The sequence below is a fragment of the Littorina saxatilis genome, linkage group LG6 (assembly GCF_037325665.1).
Source record: "Littorina saxatilis isolate snail1 linkage group LG6, US_GU_Lsax_2.0, whole genome shotgun sequence".
NCBI lineage: Eukaryota > Metazoa > Mollusca > Gastropoda > Littorinimorpha > Littorinidae > Littorina > Littorina saxatilis.
The window spans coordinates 44,881,425-44,900,087 of NC_090250.1; the positions used below are offsets into that span (position 1 = coordinate 44,881,425).

Genomic DNA, 18,663 nt, shown 5'->3' on the forward strand with positions numbered 1-18,663 from the left:
TAATTGAAGGAATCACGGGCCATCCAACAGTTTACGACAACTACAATGGAAAGATAAGCGCTGCCGGAAAAAAACACCGGAAGTCTTAAACTGAAAGCAGACGTCTTTCCAGCGTGCGTCAGTTTCATTCAAAATTTCGCTGCCAAGTCTTCATCATTTGTAACTGGTCGATACGGTCCGTGCACGGCTACGAACGCGCAAACATGGCCGACAAAACCCTTCCACCGTCCCCGAACTGGTACCTGAGTTCGGCAAGCGACGCAAATGAGGCAGGAGTCTATGTGTACGCTGCTAGAATGAATGTGTACGTCTTCGACATCTCGGTTCCAAAGTCAGGCCCGCGGATGCTTCGCTGGTACCCGGGCCACACAGAACGCGTTGCATCCGTGTCACTTTCGCCAAGTGCTGTCCCTGCTAGCGTTGCACAGCAGACAGAGGAAAGAGTCGAGGAAAGTGAAGGTGCAGGCATCAAAAAAGCAGACGTCACTGAGGGGGTTCTGTGTTGCAGTGGAGGGGATGATAAAATGGTCAAGATTTGGGCAGTGGATAGTATGGCGGACGTACAATCACACAGCGAGCACAAGGTTTGTTGTGAAACTGACTTTAAAACCTACGCAGCCAGACTTAAAGATTCGGCTCAATACAAACCAATGTAGGCCTAATTGTATTATTTTTCTGATTGGAAAAAAGAATAAAGATATATAAAGAAGCAAGCATAGGGGAAAGTCCCCAAATACCGAACACTTAAGCAAATCTGCCATCATCTCAAAAACAACAGAAGACAGACCGTTTTTGAATGTGAATTTTAATAAAGTAATTGATCAGCAACATTCATTCCACTTTTTGTGGACAGAAATCAACATAAAAGAAAGTTATCTTAAATTCATTTTTTTTAGAATATGTTCGGAATTACAACACCTGTTCCCTAACTCCGAACACAGAGGTTCAAAATCCGAACAGCAAAAACCAATGTTACTTTGACTGACAAACATCGCAAAAGTACTCTCTTTGGCTTTCTGTTGTTCCAGCGCAATCCACATGTACCCATTCTGAGCACATCAAACACTGAATCATGTCCTCACAGGTGCATTCTCGGCACAAAAAAACAGAACCAGCTAGCTTCCTGCTGATGACTGACGCTTGTTTTTTTTCTTGTTTCTAGCTTTCTGTTTCTCTGTGTTCTCTGTGTTTAGCTTTGATTTGCTTGTTTTCTTTGTTGGTTTTTGTTTTGCCTGCCACTCTTCAAGTTTACGTTTGTATGGACTTGACGTGATAAGTTCAGCTTCTGTTTTTCTGGATTTTCGTTTCGCCGCTAATTTCTGTTGTGAAACACTGGGATTCTGAGAAATCAGCGCCACTGAAACAGCTGACTCAAGGACGCAGTCATAGTGTCCTGTATTGTCCCCATGAGGTGGAGTAAACAGGGAGTGACTGCATGCGAGATGATAAACTAAGAGTAATACCTAATATACTGGACTCGCAGCGAAATATACAAACAAATGAGGTGAGTAAAGGAGAGTCACTGGTTGAGCCAAAGAGTCATCGTTGTATTTGAGAACGTTCCCAGACTCTGCATTGATGATGTGGATGGGCTGCTGCAACACCTCACTTGTAGCAGAAATGTCCATGTCTCCCACTGAAGCAGTTGAATGAGCCATGTGAAAAATCTTTTCTTCTTGGGAGAAAAAAGCGAAAGATGATGGCATGTCAAAGTTTATTGCAGCTGACACTTCGCGGAAGCCTTCAATGTTGCTGAGCATGTGACTGGTCATCTTTTGTCTTAGAGCATCAGCTTGGATCTGTTCTTGTATTTTCGTGTGACACTCTGAAGGTAACCCATTACCGTCCCTTTCTGCAGTTTGGAACGCAGGAGTGTTGCCGATGACAATGGATCTAAAAAAAGCAGCGTCCATCGGGATTGGTTTGGATAACTGTTTTGTTTGGAAGTGCCAAAAATAGGCCTATGTCTTACTCAGAGCATGGGTGGGCTAGGTGGCTCAAAAAGTGGGTCTACTGGATGTCCAGTTCGCCCAGAGAGGGGTCTTGCTGGTTCAGAGGGGGGTCCTGCTTGTTCAGAGGGGGGTCCTATTGCTTCAGAGGGGGGGGTTCTACAGGCTCAGCGGAGGGTCTTGGTGGTTCAGAGGGGGGGTCCTGCTTCTTCAGATGAGGAACCTGCTGGCCGGCTCGGAGGATTTTTTGTCTTCATTGAAAATATGTTGAATTCCATTTCTGCTCGCTATTTCGTATGCAAGTGACATAACGTCTTTTCTGGTCAGGCCAAAAAACATCCTCTCACATTTAATGATATGGTCAACCAATTCTTTTTCTATTGCTGGGGGAAGAATGGACGGCCTCCCCAAATGTTTTGTATAACCCATGGCATGTTCGTATTTTCCATCAAGATGATCTTTAAGTGTTGTGGGTGGGATTCCATACGCTCTTGCAGCTGCTCGAAGTCCAAGCCTCTTGTCTATGACAGCTGCCATGGCTGTTGCCAGTGACTGCGTTGACCATGTAGCCCTGCACAATATACCGGTACACCAAGTATTAACAACGCTCATCACTCTGTACTAACTAGATCTACTTCTGGTATACACATGCACAGAAAATAAAAAGAGAAGAGAGAGAGAGAGAGAGAGAGAGAGAGAGAGAGAGAGAGAGAGAGAGAGAGAGAGAGAGAGAGAGAGAGAGAGAGAGAGAGAGAGAGAGAGAGAGAGAGAGAGAGAGAGAGAGAGAGAGAGAGAGAGAGAGAGAGAGAGAGAGAGAGAGAGAGAGTCAAAATCCGAACACACAAGTTCAAATACCGAACACTGTTCGGTATTTGAAACATGGAGTGTTCGGTAATTGAAATCTACCTAACTATTTTAAAACCACGGGGCGCTCAGGCAAGATCTAAGACGAATGCTTTCAAACAGACATATTTGGCAAGCAGATAGATCACACTGTTAATTTCAACCATAACTTTTCACAAAAAGCAACTCAAATTCATACTATGATCCTAGTCTGCTGTGGGTCGAAATAGCATTGAGAGTCATAAAATCATAAAATCACTCACCGTTTTTTTTTTGCCGCCTTTATCCGCCATGATTTTTGGTGCAGGATAATCAGGGACGGTACTCTATCACCTCGTGCAGTCCAATTTGAGTAGTCACCTCTTGTTTTCGAGAAATCAGCTGTTCGGTATTAGGCACCGTTCGGTATTTGGGGACTTTCCCCTACCTGTCAAGTACTTTTGGCCTCTGACCATAGTAAATGGCATAAGAAACCATAGTTGGGGATCAAAAACTATAGTTAATGCGTGGATCAGGATGTGGTTAAACGCTCAAATTCAACTTCTCACGCATACACACTAAACCAATCAGATTGTTTTTCGCAAACTAAAAGTTAAACACATGAATTCCTTTCTACACAAACTGCACTTTATTTACCACTACATGTAATACATTTACACTGCACTCTTGTTTGTTCATTTTTTTTCTCACTTGTCACTTGTCACTTGTGTTCTTTGTTGTATCCATCTAGGTGCAAATCTTTCCTTTGTCAATCATGCTGCCAGTGCCAGTCACCTTAAAATCATGGCAGCATGCATCAGAGTTAATTTTGACCTGCAAGAAGGCAGTCAGTGTGTCAGCTCCCAGACTGTGATCCAGCACTTGAAGGTGTTGCAGGGTTTCATTGCCAAATGGAAATTTATTCAACATTTTCCTCACACAGGCCACGTAGAACTGGCGCACATCATGCCAGAACTTCTGTTGTGTGGCTGGTGCAAGCTCCTCCTCAGAAATGAATGAACGGCAGTCCATGCCAGCAACAACAACAAAAAAATAAAATAAAAAATAAAAAAATGCTGAAAATGCGTATGGTTTGAGGTATACGACGTAGGACCAAAAAAACACAGAAAAACCGTAAGAATTACGCAGAATGCGTAGGACTTGACAGGTATGAGCAAGAAAATGTCATAATGTATAGTATGCCTGTATGGATATATATACATGTATGTGCTTTGAAACAGTATGTAAAATTTTATACTAAATTAGAAATCGAGTTGGCATTGTATTTTGTGGTTAAAATGTATGTCAGGAAAATAATGTGAAGTAAGAAATATAAATAAGTTGAATAAAACTTGTGACAAATAAATTTGCATTGAAACAAATTTTCAGGAAAAAGTCACTGTTGTCAGCTGGTCAGCCGTTAACTCAAACCTGGTGGCCAGCGGTGATGAGAAAGGGGAGGTAATCATGTGGAACAGGAAAACCAACACGGTGAGCAAGTGGCGGCAAGAAAAAGACTACATCTACTGCATGGCTTTCTGTCCCCACGAACCAGCACTACTGGCTGTTGGGTAAGATTTTGTTTAAACCACAGATTCATGGAGCCGCATGTAAGCCATATAATTTTTTCATTTGTTGCAGGTGAGGTATAATTTTTCACTTTGATTTTGAAGGTTATCATAAATATAATGTTCCACAGAAAAAAAGCTGAATGTTTCAGAAATCAGATTTTGTTAAACGACAGATTCATGGAGCTGCATGTAAGCCATATAATTTTTTCATTTGTTGCAGGTGAGGTAATTTTACGCTTTGAAGGTTATCATAAAATTTAGCACAGAAAAAAAGCTGAATGTTTCAGAAATCAAAGTTTTGTTAAATTAGCTGTCAGTGTCACAAAGAAATTGATTTGTCAGTTTGCATGGTGTTCTGTCCTTGTGAACCAAAGTAGTTGGGTAATTAAGTTTGTTTTTTAACCTCGATTGCATGCCAACCACTCTAATTTAGTAAACCATATATCTTTTGTTGGTCAGGTAAATTGTTCAGCATGGCCAAGGCACATATGATTTCACATCCGTGTCTGTTTCAGAGTACGGCAGGGGACTGTTTTTCTGGTGGACTTTTCTTCTGGAAACGGTAGACTTATACACAGACTTCGCGGCCATGACGATGAAGTTCTGTCTTTGTCGTGGTGCCCGGTGCCAGGAGAAACCTTCCTGAAGGACTCAGAGAATGGTACCAACACTTTGACAGGTGGGAGGATGGGATGTTGGACTTCTAAATATTTTGTTTTTTAATCATGCTTGAGAGTGTATTTGAGCATATTCAACATGTTCAGTTCAAGAAGCTAAGCACAGATTAACAGACGAAGAACAACAAATGCAGTGCTTAGTGTTTAACAATTTTGTTTAATTTGTTGAAAGAATTTTCATTTCCTTACAAGAATTGAAAGCTGTGCTAAAAAAAACTCTTAAAATTCCTCGGCAAACAAGATATTTCTGAATTCTGTATTAATATTCTTGATACAAAAGAGAATCTGACAAAAACACAGAAGAGCTGCTAATAAAAAAAAGTGTGTATGTACAGATCATGGGTGTATCATGGGTGTGTAATTCCTCCAATGACATTCAGGCAAATCAATGTAAGAAAACGGGTGCAAGAATGTAAAAAATATTTTCTCTCAATTCACACAGTTCAGTTGAAAAGTTGCATTCCTGGCTGTTTTGTAATCAGTTTATCCATCTCAGATCCTGACAGGAACAAAGAGGGCTGTCTCATTGCCACAGGCTCCAAGGATCGCACCATCCGAGTGTGGAGTCGCACCCAGGGCAGACAACTCTTCATGAAAAAGTTGCCAGCTCAGCGCCGAGAGTTTGGCGAGCAGGGCCCAAGTAGAAACAAAGGATGGGTTGCCGTTCACTGGCTGAAGTTCAACCCGGAACAGCTTGCGTCAAGCTCTTCTGGGTAAATACAAATTGTGTTAATGAGTGAAACAGTTAATATAATTGTTGTGTGTGTGGAGGCTATATAGGGGGGGTGGTTTTTGTTGAGTTTAAGGTGTCTAAAGGGGGGGGGGGGTGTGGGAATAAGGTGGTTGACACTATTTCTACACACTTAATGCATGTGCTGTTGAACTTGCAAGGGTCACAACTTTCCGACAGAACGTGTTGAGAGGAAGAATAGCAGCGAACGACAAGAAGAAGAAGAGGAAGAATAATAATAAATAATAATAATAATGGTGATTTCTATAGCGCTTTCGAACACACAAAGCGCTTTACAAAAGCAATAACAACATCATTACCAGAATGACGCCATTGACGGAATAGAACACAATCATAAACACTTTACAACAAAACCAAAAACAAAACATAAATGTTACACAAATCCAGAGGCTCTTAAAGGAACGAACTCTCAGTATACACAACAAATTATAATGCACACATACACACACACACACCCACCCACCCACACATGCCCACACACATGCACACACACACACACACCCACCCACCCACACATGCCCACACACACGCACACACACACACACACACACACACACAGTAAACATTGTTCATCCGAAAGTGCACATTCACAGGGTCGCGACAACTACATCATCAACATTAACCTTCTAGAATGCTTCTCTGAAGAGGTGAGTCTTGAGATTTGCTTTGAAAGAAGGCAGAGATGGACTGAGACGTAGAGACAAAGGGAGTTTGTTCCAGATATGATCAGCTGCGACTGAAAGACAGAAAGAATAGAGGCTGATGCTTGCTTAGTTCTGTCTATTTGCATGTCTCTGTAATGAAAGTATTGGGACTGTTTTAGTGGTGAGCTGCTGCTGTGGAACCTGAAATATGCGAAGGGCCAACAGCATCAAGTGTTCGACTGCTCAGAGTTCCGAGCCCACTATCGTCCCATCTTCAATATCTGTGCTACTGGACCAAAAGGAGAAACACTGTGTACCTATGCACAGGAGAGAAACGTAGGTTCAGTTCACTTTGCGAGGGTTACATATATAAAGATATTTTTAAGACTCCTTCCCCTTTAAGAAAACATTTTCCCAGTGAGTTAATGAAATTGTGTGAGATATTTCATTTCTCTTGTTTTATTTTCTCCCATTGGAAAGCTAACAGTGCTCAACATGAGTCATGCTACACAGTCACAGGTGTGTGCGTCTTTACATGTAATGAGGCACTTGCTCTCCCCGCAGAATTACCAAGATCTTATGATTATGTGCTGTTTGGTGTCTCCAGGTGGTGTACGTTGTCGAGTTTGGTTTATGTTTTTTCCGAAAGTCTAAAATAGATTAAAAGACTTGCAAACAATCTTAAATTTCACACCACCTCTGACCTTCACAATATGTACATTTATGATAGAAAAAGTTATTTTTGATACTCTGCTTGGTGTCTCCAGGTGCTGTTATGGAGTGCGGAGACCACAGAGGCTGTGTCATCTCTACCTACCTTAGGGGGTCATGTCTACTGTGTGCGTAACTCTCCCATCGACCCAGGTGTGTAGCAGTATTCAGAGTTAAGACAGATGGAAATATCTAAGCAATATCATTCATTGTGGAAAAAGATGTGACTGGCATGTGAAATTAACAGGTAGTGAAATTGTGTGACCATAGCTAGCCCTTTCCGTGTGTGAGTGTTCCTCTTGGGAGCCTCTTTCTATAGTACATCTGTATGTTGGATTTGAAACTAAGTATGTGAGTGTGTGCCTGCGAATGGTTTCATGATTTAATGATACTGTTAAAGCCTCACTGAATTGTGCAGTAATGACTAGAGCAATTGTATGTCGGTTGTTCACAGAACCGTTCTTTCAATGTGAAATGTTGATGTCACCTATGAGACTGTATAATGTGCTGTGGTACCTGCGATGTGGAACCTCTTGGATGTAAAGGTGACTCTGAATAGAGATCAACTTTTGTTTACTGGACTATAGTAGTAAACCTGTCATGAAAGGACACCTACAATGTAGGGACACTTTTCGCTGGTCCCAAGGGTTTCCTCTTCAATATCAATCAATCAATATGAGGCTTATATCGCGCGTATTCCGTGGGTACAGTTCTAAGCGCAGGGATTTATTTTATTTCTAATTTTATTTTTTATTATTTTTTTATGCAATTTATATCGCGCACATATTCAAGGCGCAGGGATTTATTTATGCCGTGTGAGATGGAATTTTTTTACACAATACATCACGCATTCACATCGGCCAGCAGATCGCAGCCATTTCGGCGCATATCCTACTTTTCACACTGTAGGTACCACTGTACCATTAAGAATTTCTCATTTTAGAAACTGAAGTCCCTCTAACTCTAAGTGGAAATATGACTGCCACAATGGCGGGCAAAGAATGGTCATACACCCAAAAGCCCACTCGTGCCGACAAGTGTATGTGTGAGTCACAGCCCACGAACGCAGAAGAAGAAGAAACTAAAGTGTTTTTTGTTTGCATGTTTGTCAATAGGTCGTGTGGCGGTGGGTGTGGGGGACGCCATGATTCGTGTGTGGAACACCTCCAGCAAAACAAACCCTTATGATGTGACTACCCTGCGACAGGGCATCAAGAGTAAAGTCACTGCTGTGAGTTTTATTTGGAGAAGCACATGATATTAAAATGCAGTATAGCATAAAAGCCATCGGTAGTTGTCTTTGTGTGGGTTAGCATTCACATGCATACTTACAATACAATGACTCAATCTATTTTTATCCAATTGCATGACTTTACAAACAGTCGATACAATGACTCTGTTTTCATGCAATTGCATGACTTTAAAAACAGTCGAAGAATATTAATTTTCCTTTCATTTGCAAATACCACTAAAGTGTCATCTGAAGCCGATATTTCAATTTTTTGGTCACAGATTGAAGCGAAGCTGTATAAAAGTGTATTATAACACAACTTGTTTCTGCTTTTGACAGCTTGCATGGCACCCAAGCAAAGAGGGGTTGTTAGGATTTGGAACTGAAGATGGTCGTGTTGGGGTCTACGATGTTTTGTCCAACAAGTGAGTATGGGAAGCAGTAAATTGCTTAATTCTTTCCTTTATGAAAACAAGTTGCTTTGTACAAATATTAGCAATTCTTTGTGTAAAAAGTCACAGATTCATCTAGTCGATAAGATGCTCTGAACAGGAAATTAGGCAAAAAAAAAAAGAGGTCTGTTTACGGTAACATAGGCCCAAAAAATAGGGTCGGTAGGTCGGGGTTTTTTTTTTTTTTTTTTTTTTTCAAAAAACCATATTTTTACGTTATTTTGCACAAAAAAAACCCAAAAGATTTTTTTTTTTTTTTCCCCCCAAATGCCAAAAAAAGGTCTAGGATCGCGCGAAAAAAATAGGGTCGGTCGGGTTACCGTAAACAGACCTTTTTTTTTTTTTTTGGCCTTAGCTGGAAGTTCTCATTATTTATTTATTTTTCCTGTCAATAAACGATGTGCCAACATAACTCTGTCAGAATTGTTCTGCACTGCACATGGAATAGCTCTATTCTTTGAAGGTGAGGTTAGATGGGTTTACAGTCAACAAAGAGCTCTAAAGTGCTTTTTATTTTATTTTATTTTTTCAAAGAAAAAGTTATCGTATTGAGCTGACACTGCCAGAAAGCACACACAAAAACCACCAAAAAGACCACCACCTGACATTTATTTGAGAAAATGTCTATTTCATATTATTGTGTACAGCATTCACGTGAGTTTGTCCTGTCTGCATTTACACTGTGCTGAAGAAAACATTTGCTCAACTCTTAGATGATTGATTATCTTTCAACAGGATGCCATCGATGTCAAGCACTTTCCATCATCGCACAGTGTACGTTGTGAACTGGGGACCACATTCTGCTAATCCTGAAGGTGTGTGGATTTGTTTGTTTAATTATTCTTCTTTGATTAAGAAATCAATCCCAGAATGTCCCTGTGTGTGTGTGTGCCATTTCGGCTGTCATGCTCCATTTTCGAGGGATGCATGTTGAATAATTTTGTCTGTGTAACCCACCGAACTCTGACATGGATGGCGGAATCTTTTCCGTGCGTACTTGGTCTTGTGCTTGCCTGTACACACAAAGGGGGATAAGGAACTAGCAGTCTGAACATAAGTAGACCTGTGCGATAAGAAATATATTCACCCGTACCCCACCAGGTGCAGCTGTGTTTTGAACCCAGAACCTTTCACGTTGATAACTGACCTTCTAGGCTGTTGCGACTGACTGTCTGATGGCTCTTATGTCTTATGTTTCAGAGAGCAAGAACTACTCTTTGTACTCTGTGGGGGACTGCAAAATTCTGGAACACACCAGTGCTATGTTGTCGCGCAGTGAACACAAGGCGGAAGCTGTCAATATCACAGAGAAATTGATGACTCAGGTGACAGAAATTGGTTATATTTCTATAAGTGGTGTTTTGGTACTACACTGGAACCCCTGTTCAAAGACTCCCATTTTAAGACGTATTGCTGTCATAGATTTTCTGCCGATAACCTCTGTAAAATTACCCCTGTTTTAAAGGTGGTCGTCTACATTTTTGCTTTTTTTCAATAATCTTATGGTTAGATTTTGCTAAAAAGTTATGTCAGATGATGAATGAACTATGGGGAAAAAAGTTATAAAAAATAATATAAAAAAGATTTTATTTTTGGGTAGCGTGACTCACGCTTCCAATATTTTTTTTGCTGAGAACATGTGCTTTGCCTAAAAATACTGACCAATCAAATTCAAGCCACGCCCAATCAAGTGCAGCAACAGTTTGACACTGGAGCGCTGTCCACGCTTTTTTTTAAACGCACGAAATGCACGGGATTTGAGAGGAGTTTTGCGCTTGGCATTTTCCAAATAAGGATATCCTACTATAAGTACTACGCTGGAATACTACAATGAATTTTCAAACGGCTACTCTGGCTTCGTCTTTCCTGATCGAAAGGGGGTGTATTGTTGATATTTGAAGATAATAGACTCTGCATTTTAATGGTCAAATGGCGATTTCGGTATAAAAATGTAGACAAGGACCTTTAAGATGTAGACAAGGACCTTTAAGACTCCCTCCTTGCTTTTGCTAACCTTTTGGATCGAGGTCGTGATATGGGTGTTTCACTGTATGATTCTTTTCTCAGCAATAACCAGTTTCAGTTTGAAAAAAAAAGTTCAGCGGCTTTTAGCTTTGTGGGAACTATAAACAGTGCTTTCATAACCTTTTAGTTTTGTGAAGGTCAAATAACAGATGTAGGTGTCCTAAATATAGTACAGTGGAACCCCCTTTTAAGACCCCCTAAATTAACTTAAGACCTTCACTTTTGCTTCATAAGATTTTTTTTAGAATGATTTGCTTCTTTATTGTGTGTGTGTGTGTGTGTGTGTGTGTGTGTGTGTGTGTGTGTGTGTGTGTGTGTGTGTGTGTGTTGAGCAAACTGCTGGAAAGAATTGAAATTTAGATCAGTATCATGCTGGAGATTGTCTACACAAAAGGCAGGAGTGGTTGTAAAAACTAATAGTTGTGTATACACTACAGCATAAATTTATTCCAATAGTAAAACAATTTTTCACATTTATTACTTTTTTATTATTATTTTGTGTGTGCAGATGAGTGGTCTGAAAGCTACAGAGTTGTCGTGGAACCTTGATGTAAAAGCTGCAGCAGTTGGTGCAGATGATGGGTAGGTCACATGATTTATATTGATATCTGCATGATGAATGATCCAGACTGCTAGAACAGTAGAAGCTGGGAGAATAATCTGGATAACTCTTTGTGCTAAATAAACTGATGTTAGGGTTCAACTGTTTCTGAGTTTGATGAAATTATTACCTGGCAGTATTTGACTCAAGTGCGGATCTGCTTTCATATTCAACATGTTATCAATCAATCAATCAATCAATATGAGGCTTATATCGCGCGTATTCCGTGGGTACAGTTCTAAGCGCAGGGATTTATTTTAATTTTTAATTTTTTAATTTTTATGCAATTTATATCGCGCACATATTCAAGGCGCAGGGATTTATTTATGCCGTGTGAGATGAAATTTGTGTACACAATACATCACGCATTCACATCGGCCAGCAGATCGCAGCCATTTCGGCGCATATCCTACTTTTCGTGGCCTATTATTCCAAGTCACACGGGTATTTTGGTGGACATTTTTATCTATGCCTATACAATTTTGCTAGGAAAGACCCTTTTGTCAATCGTGGGATCTTTAACGTGCACACCCCAATGTAGTGTACACGAAGGGACCTCGGTTTTTCGTCTTATCCGAAAGAATAGCACTTGAACCCACCACCTAGGTTAGGAAAGGGGGGAGAAAATTGCTAACGCCCTGACCCAGGGTCGAACTCGCAACCTCTCGCTTCTGAGCGCAAGTGCGTTACCACTCGGCCACCCAGTCCTTGTTATGCAACCAGGGTATGAGTTGAAAAAGTCCGCCACAACAAATTGATGTGATATTATATCGATCTCAACAAGAGTGCATGCCGTGATAATTTCATCTGTGCTTTTGGGGCATGCTTGAGGCAATGTTATAGCCTAGTGAGTGTATAAACGTGTTGCATGTTTGCTCACGGTCAGCAGTGAAGAGTGAATCATTTCTGTGTCCAATTAATATTGTGAGCGTTTTTTTCTTACATCATTATACAGGTGCATGTCTGTCATTTTTATCTTGGGGTGCGGTGGATGGGTGTCCCACTGTAACAGAAAACACTAACAGGAGAGCATATGGTACAGAGCATATGTGAGCCATTTCATGCATTTCTGTGAGCAGGTCTGTCTACATCATCTCTGCCCTTGGGCTGAAATTGCTGGCGACGGTCAAGGTGCACAACAAGCTGATGAACTGCACGCGCTGGCATCCTGCGGCCACTGATGAGTCGCCCAGTGGCTCCCCCTGCAGTCACTGGCTGGCGTCAGGGGGCAATGATCAGGTGCTTCATGTCGTGGATCTCTCATGTCTCTTTGGTGAGATTTCTGGCACTGTGCGCTGTGTTTCCTATTGTTGTTGTTGTTATTGCTCATTGAATTTGTGTGTGTGTGTTCGTGTGTGTGTGTGTGTGTGTGTGTGATCTTTAGTATCAAGCTTAACTAACCATCAGAAGATTTTGCATTCTGTGAAAACGAAAATTAATATGTCTTCTTTAACTGAGAGAGAATTTTAAAAAGAAATAACCATGCTATTTTAACCAGATTTATTCTTATCAAACCTACCTGTGCAGTTTCAAAAGAAGGGGAGACGGAGAGCGTTGTGATCACCAACAGCCTGAGAGAGTTCAGAGGTCACGTGCAGCGAGTGACGGACATTTCCTGGAGCCCTCACCATGACGGCCGCATGGTGTCTGTGGGATACGACGATGAGGCCTTTGTAAGTTTGACTATGTAAACATTTGTCAGGATAGCACAAAATTGTTAACTTGCCAAGCTGTTTTTGCCCGTACAAAACGGGTGCCAGGTGTGAACAGAGCAAAGCTTTGTTTTCTCCTACTTTTTGGCTCACGAAGTGTAGCCTATGCGATCGTAACTTTGTCTCTCTGTGCGTGCGTGCGTGCGTGTGTATGTCTGTGGTAGAAACTTTAACATTTCGTCATTTGAAGACGTCACATTATGGCGTAAGAGGGTTAGACGTCACGCGAAGGAATGTCATTGTTATTTTGAGCGGGCCGAGACTAGTTGGCAGTCGTGTCTGTAAGTAGGCTACATGCAGACAGACAGATCTAGATCTAGTGTCTCGCTTTCTTGCACAGTGTCACCTATGCTTACTGTGTGTGTGTGTGTATGTGTGACGGAGTGATTGAGTTTGTGTTACTGTTTGTCGATTTCTTACGTGAGCCTTGAAGGCTTCGCCTCTTGTTTTTGCTGTTGGCCTCGATCTGTCTGTTGCAGTTTTTGTCATTTTGATTAAACCTATTAGTAAAATCATGTTCAGTACAAAATAAGAACAGCAAATCTTTTTCTTTTTTTTAAACAGTGTCAGAGCATGTCCATGTATTTAAATTCATTTTCCCAATTTGTTTTGATAGTCATAGAAATGGACATTGTGTTCACCCTCTTGGCTGCCACAAAAGGCATTGGGTACATACTGTATAGTAAAAAAGATAATAAGGGAAGCAACCATTGTATATTGGCTTTTTAATGGAAGAACGATGATTGCCTGCTCTAGTGACCTATTTTCTCAGTTTTGGGCTAACAGTTTTAGCTGGTTCTATGTGGTGTTTTTTCATTGGAGTTTTTAATCAAATTCTTCTGTCAGTCAAGGGGTTCAAAATTACAGCTGTTTCATCACATGGTTTACCTCTTTTTTTGACTCACATGCGAAGCAAAAGTGAGTCTATGTACTCACCCGAGTCGTCCGTCCGTCCGTCCGTCCGGACGTCCGTCCGGACGTCCGTCCGGACGTCCGTCCGTCCGGAAAACTTTAACGTTGGATATTTCTTGGACACTATTCAGTCTATCAGTACCAAATTTGGCAAGATGGTGTATGATGACAAGGCCCCAAAAAACATACATAGCATCTTGACCTTGCTTCAAGGTCAAGGTCGCAGGGGCCATAAATGTTGCCTAAAAAACAGCTATTTTTCACATTTTTCACATTTTCTCTGAAGTTTTTGAGATTGAATACCTCACCTATATATGATATATAGGGCAAAGTAAGCCCCATCTTTTGATACCAGTTTGGTTTACCTTGCTTCAAGGTCAAGGTCACAGGAGCTCTTCAAAGTTGGATTGTATACATATTTTGAAGTGACCTTGACCCTGAACTATGGCAGATAACTGTTTCAAACTTAAAAATTATGTGGGGCACATGTTATGCTTTCATCATGAGACACATTTGGTCACATATGATCAAGGTCAAGGTCACTTTGACCCTTATGAAATGTGACCAAAATAAGGTAGTGAACCACTAAAAGTGACCATATCTCATGGTAGAAAGAGCCAATAAGCACCATTGTACTTCCTATGTCTTGAATAGGTAACAGCTTTGTGTTGCATGACCTTGGATGACCTTGACCTTGGGTCAAGGTCACATGCATTTTGGTAGGAAAAATGTGTAAAGCATGTGAGTCGTATGGGCTTTGCCCTTCTTGTTGAAGGTATGGGATGTCAAGAAAGGTGTTGCACTCGCCCAGTTCAAAGGTCACTGGGGTCGTGTACTGACCTGTCAGTTCAGTGGCCTGGACCCTGACCTTGTGTTGACCGGCGGATCAGACAGCACTCTGATGATGTGGCGAGTGTCCCAGCAACCTCTACCCGAGTTGGGTATGTTGTGTGTCACTTTGTATTTTATTTGATTTTTATTTCAATTCAATTGTTAATTTGTTTTAAATCAATTTGATTCCATTCAGTTAAAGTTTAATTAAATAAGTTTGAGTTAACTTAAAGGCCAACATCCAAAAGAATTTTTCTCCTGGAGCGACCTAAACTTGAACCCGTCGCTCTTCTTGCATGTCTGTTTACTTCGTGTTGCACGCAAAAATTGCGCGACTTCCTTGCCGCGTGGATTGACGAAGCTGTTTTATTCTCGTGACTGAAAACACTGCAGTGCGTGCAGTTTTATTGAGTCACTTGAGAAAAAGTGACTCTATGTAATCGGTCAGTGTTAGTCTGGCCGTCCGGCCGGCCGTCCGTCCGGCCGTCCGTAGACACCACCTTAACGTTGGACTTTTCTCGGAAACTATCAAAGCGATCGGGCTCATATTTTGTTTAGTCGTGACCTCCAATGACCTCTACACTTTAACGATGGTTTCGTTGACCTTTGACCTTTTTCAAGGTCACAGGTCAGCGTCAAAGGAAAAATTAGACATTTTATATCTTTGACAAAGTTCATCGGATGTGATTGAAACTTTGTAGGATTATTCTTTACATCAAAGTATTTACATCTGTAGCCTTTTACGAACGTTATCAGAAAAACAAGGGAGATAACTAGCCTTTTCTGTTCGGCAACACACAACTTAACGTTGGGCTTTTCTCGGAAACTATAAAAGTGACCGGGCTCAAATTTTATGTGAACGTGACTCATTGTGTTGTGAATAGCAATTTCTTCCTGTCCATCTGATGCCTCATATAATATTCAGAACTGCGAAAGTGACTCGATCGAGCGTTTGCTCTTCTTGTTCTGTGGGTTCGACAGATCGGTCCAGTAGTTTGGTCTCAACCGCTCTACACACACGCACGCGCACACACACACACACATACACACATACACATACACACACTGGCACACACACACACACTCACACACACACAGGCACACACTAGCACACACACACACACACGCACACACACACCCCCGGCTCGGCTTTTTGTCCCCTCTGCCTCACTGATTTGGTTTTGTGTTTATTTCGTCATTATTTTGTTAGTAAATAGTGAACATTGCTTCAATGCCGAAGCAAAAAACATCATTATTGGTTGTAATTTGCTACCAATTTTAAAACCCGAATATCGTATTACATAGTAATTTTGACAGCAGTTCAAATGTGTACATTTACCAGTTCCATTCAGCAGACTTCCAGGTCTTTGTGACTGATTTCTGGCCAGGAATTCATCACGCTTTCTGTTGTTCATTCGTTTCCTGTGACATTGATCAGCAAACCAGCAAAGTGTGTGTGTGTGTGTGTGTGTGTGTGTGTGTGTGTGTGTGTGTGTGCCTTTGGTTATATCGGTTTTTGTTGTTGTTGATGAGTACGTAACAAAATGTAGTCAGTATAATTATATACGTTTGCACCATACCTCATCTCCCGTGAAATATCAACAGAGTTCGAAGTTTCAGTTTGTCAATCTGTATAGTATGATTTGTTTTCAAATACGTTTTGTCTTTCTTTCCTTGTCCTGGTTTGTTTACAGATCATCGTCATTTTTTAATCTCGGAAGATCTAACTAGTGTTCTGAGCATCGCCTAAGTAGACATCAACAAGCATGTACATACTTGAATGATCTTGCCGTTGTCTATCTTTTGCGATATCATGTCCATTTCCACATCGCAACATTATTGAATATTTGTACCAGTTTCAATTTGTCTGATAGATGTTGAATGACACAGAAATAACACGATTTCTTCGTGAACTTCAATTTAATATATCAGGTGTACGATACATCTACACAGTTGTGTGTGTGTGTGTGTGTGTGTGTGTGTGTGTGTATGTGTGTGTGTGTGTGTATTGTGTGTGTGTGTGTGTGTGTGTGTGTGAGTGTGTGTGTGTGTGTGTGTGTGTGTTTGTGTTCTTGAACATAACTACACCCATGTGTTTATGAGTTACATAATTATATATATGCGTTCAGTCAGTCTGCATGTTTCCTTTCACAAAATAAGACACAACATCAAAAATGAATACAGATTTGATCTGCAAGGAGGAAATATCAAACCAACTCACACCCCAAACCTAAAGCAGCTCATGACAAACTTTTGGTACACACTTTGCAAAATAATACTCTAATTTCTAACCAGCTGCATTACACGCTGCCAACAGAGAGAGAACAAGTCGCGTAAGGCGAAATTACAACATTTAGTTAATCTGTCGAACCCACAGAATACACAAAACTAAGTCCATCTCACGATGAACACGAGCCGAAATTATATGCACTCGACTTATGAAATAGAAAGAAATCAAATACGACGAAGAGAAGAAAAAGTTTGAAAGTACCATTGAACTTCCATGTCGGCGTGTGGCTGAGCTTAAAATAGGAATGTTGTTGCAATCTGTTAGGCACTTTCCCTTTTGACAGGTAGTTTTTGCATGTACAGCAAAACACGGCCTTTTTTACAAATCCTAAAGACTGTCGGAAACTTCGCATGCTCTCTTGTGAACGCCATGTGAAACATTGATTCTGAAACAAAAATCTATGGCATGAATGACAATGGAAAGACGGTCTCTCTCTGATTCCAAGTTCATAATGACAGTTATAAAGTGCTGAATTTAAAAAATCTGTAGATGAAGTAAAATCATTTGAATGTTGGCTTGTTGAAACTTCATAACAAACAGCCACCTCGTCTATATCATTATCTGAAAGAATGCCAACTTCCTTTGAAACACCAACATTTGTATGGAAAACTTCTGTTTCTGTCATCTTTGATTTCATTTGACAACTTGGACTGATGGCATCTTCCAGAGATATATCCATTACTTTCAACTTGCGCCTCTTTGTATTCCTGTAAGCCTGCCACTTATTTATAAAAAGAAACGTTTGATACTTTTACCAAACAGTTAGTATAATGCACGATTTACCTGTATTCGTCTTTAAATTCTGCAAGACTGAAGCGAAAGAGGTCTGTCTCAGTTTTGTCGTCAGTTTGTTGTGTACATTTACACACGCACAACGAACAACACATGCACAGGCCCGGGGGAAGCTCTCCTTTCTTATGTCCGACGATAGACGTATACATGTAGTTTACATGTTTATTAGTCATCTATTTGATAGATTACGTGTATGATATGACGGAGAGTCGCATCGGTTTGATGCCGTGAACCCAACCGTGGCTGTGGCTGTCGTTTGAAGTAGCCTACTTCTTTATAAAGATTCATTTACATTCTACTTCTGACCAAGGCATGTTTGGTACCTACTGAATCCTTGTTGCGTGTATTTTTACGTGGCACGTTGCCCAAAGTTGTATTCTTGAGGAGCATAAAATAAAACGTGTTACAAAGTTATCTCAAAACTCTGCAGTGACTGCTCGCGCAGCAGGTCAGCTAATTATAGCACGCAGCCTCCACAGACAGCTTTCGAGCCGAGACCATATAATATATGAGTCGCCGCTCCTGCGGCTCGTCAAAAACTGCACGCACTGCAGTGTTTTCAGTCACGAGAATAAAATAGCTTCGTCAATCCACGCGGCAAGGAAGTCGCTCGATTTTTGCGTGCAGCACGAAGTAAACAGACATGCAAGAATAGCGACGGGTTCAAGTTTAGGTCGCTCCAGGAGAAAAAT

At 41.0% G+C, this 18,663-nt stretch overlaps 1 protein-coding gene across 1 annotated transcript; it reads left to right on the forward strand.

The window, feature by feature from the left end:
• Positions 1 to 147: 147 nt before the first annotated feature.
• On the forward strand, positions 148 to 14,999 carry LOC138969335 (gem-associated protein 5-like; the record flags this gene model as incomplete). The annotated part of the gene is given in 14 exon segments (XM_070342106.1): positions 148 to 584; positions 4,161 to 4,342; positions 4,858 to 5,021; positions 5,516 to 5,732; positions 6,594 to 6,750; positions 7,182 to 7,278; positions 8,241 to 8,356; positions 8,696 to 8,781; positions 9,544 to 9,623; positions 10,009 to 10,133; positions 11,342 to 11,415; positions 12,514 to 12,707; positions 12,962 to 13,107; positions 14,834 to 14,999. Coding segments are annotated over 14 exon segments (2,185 nt in total), but the record flags the coding sequence as incomplete, so codon positions are not given.
• Positions 15,000 to 18,663: the final 3,664 nt, after the last annotated feature.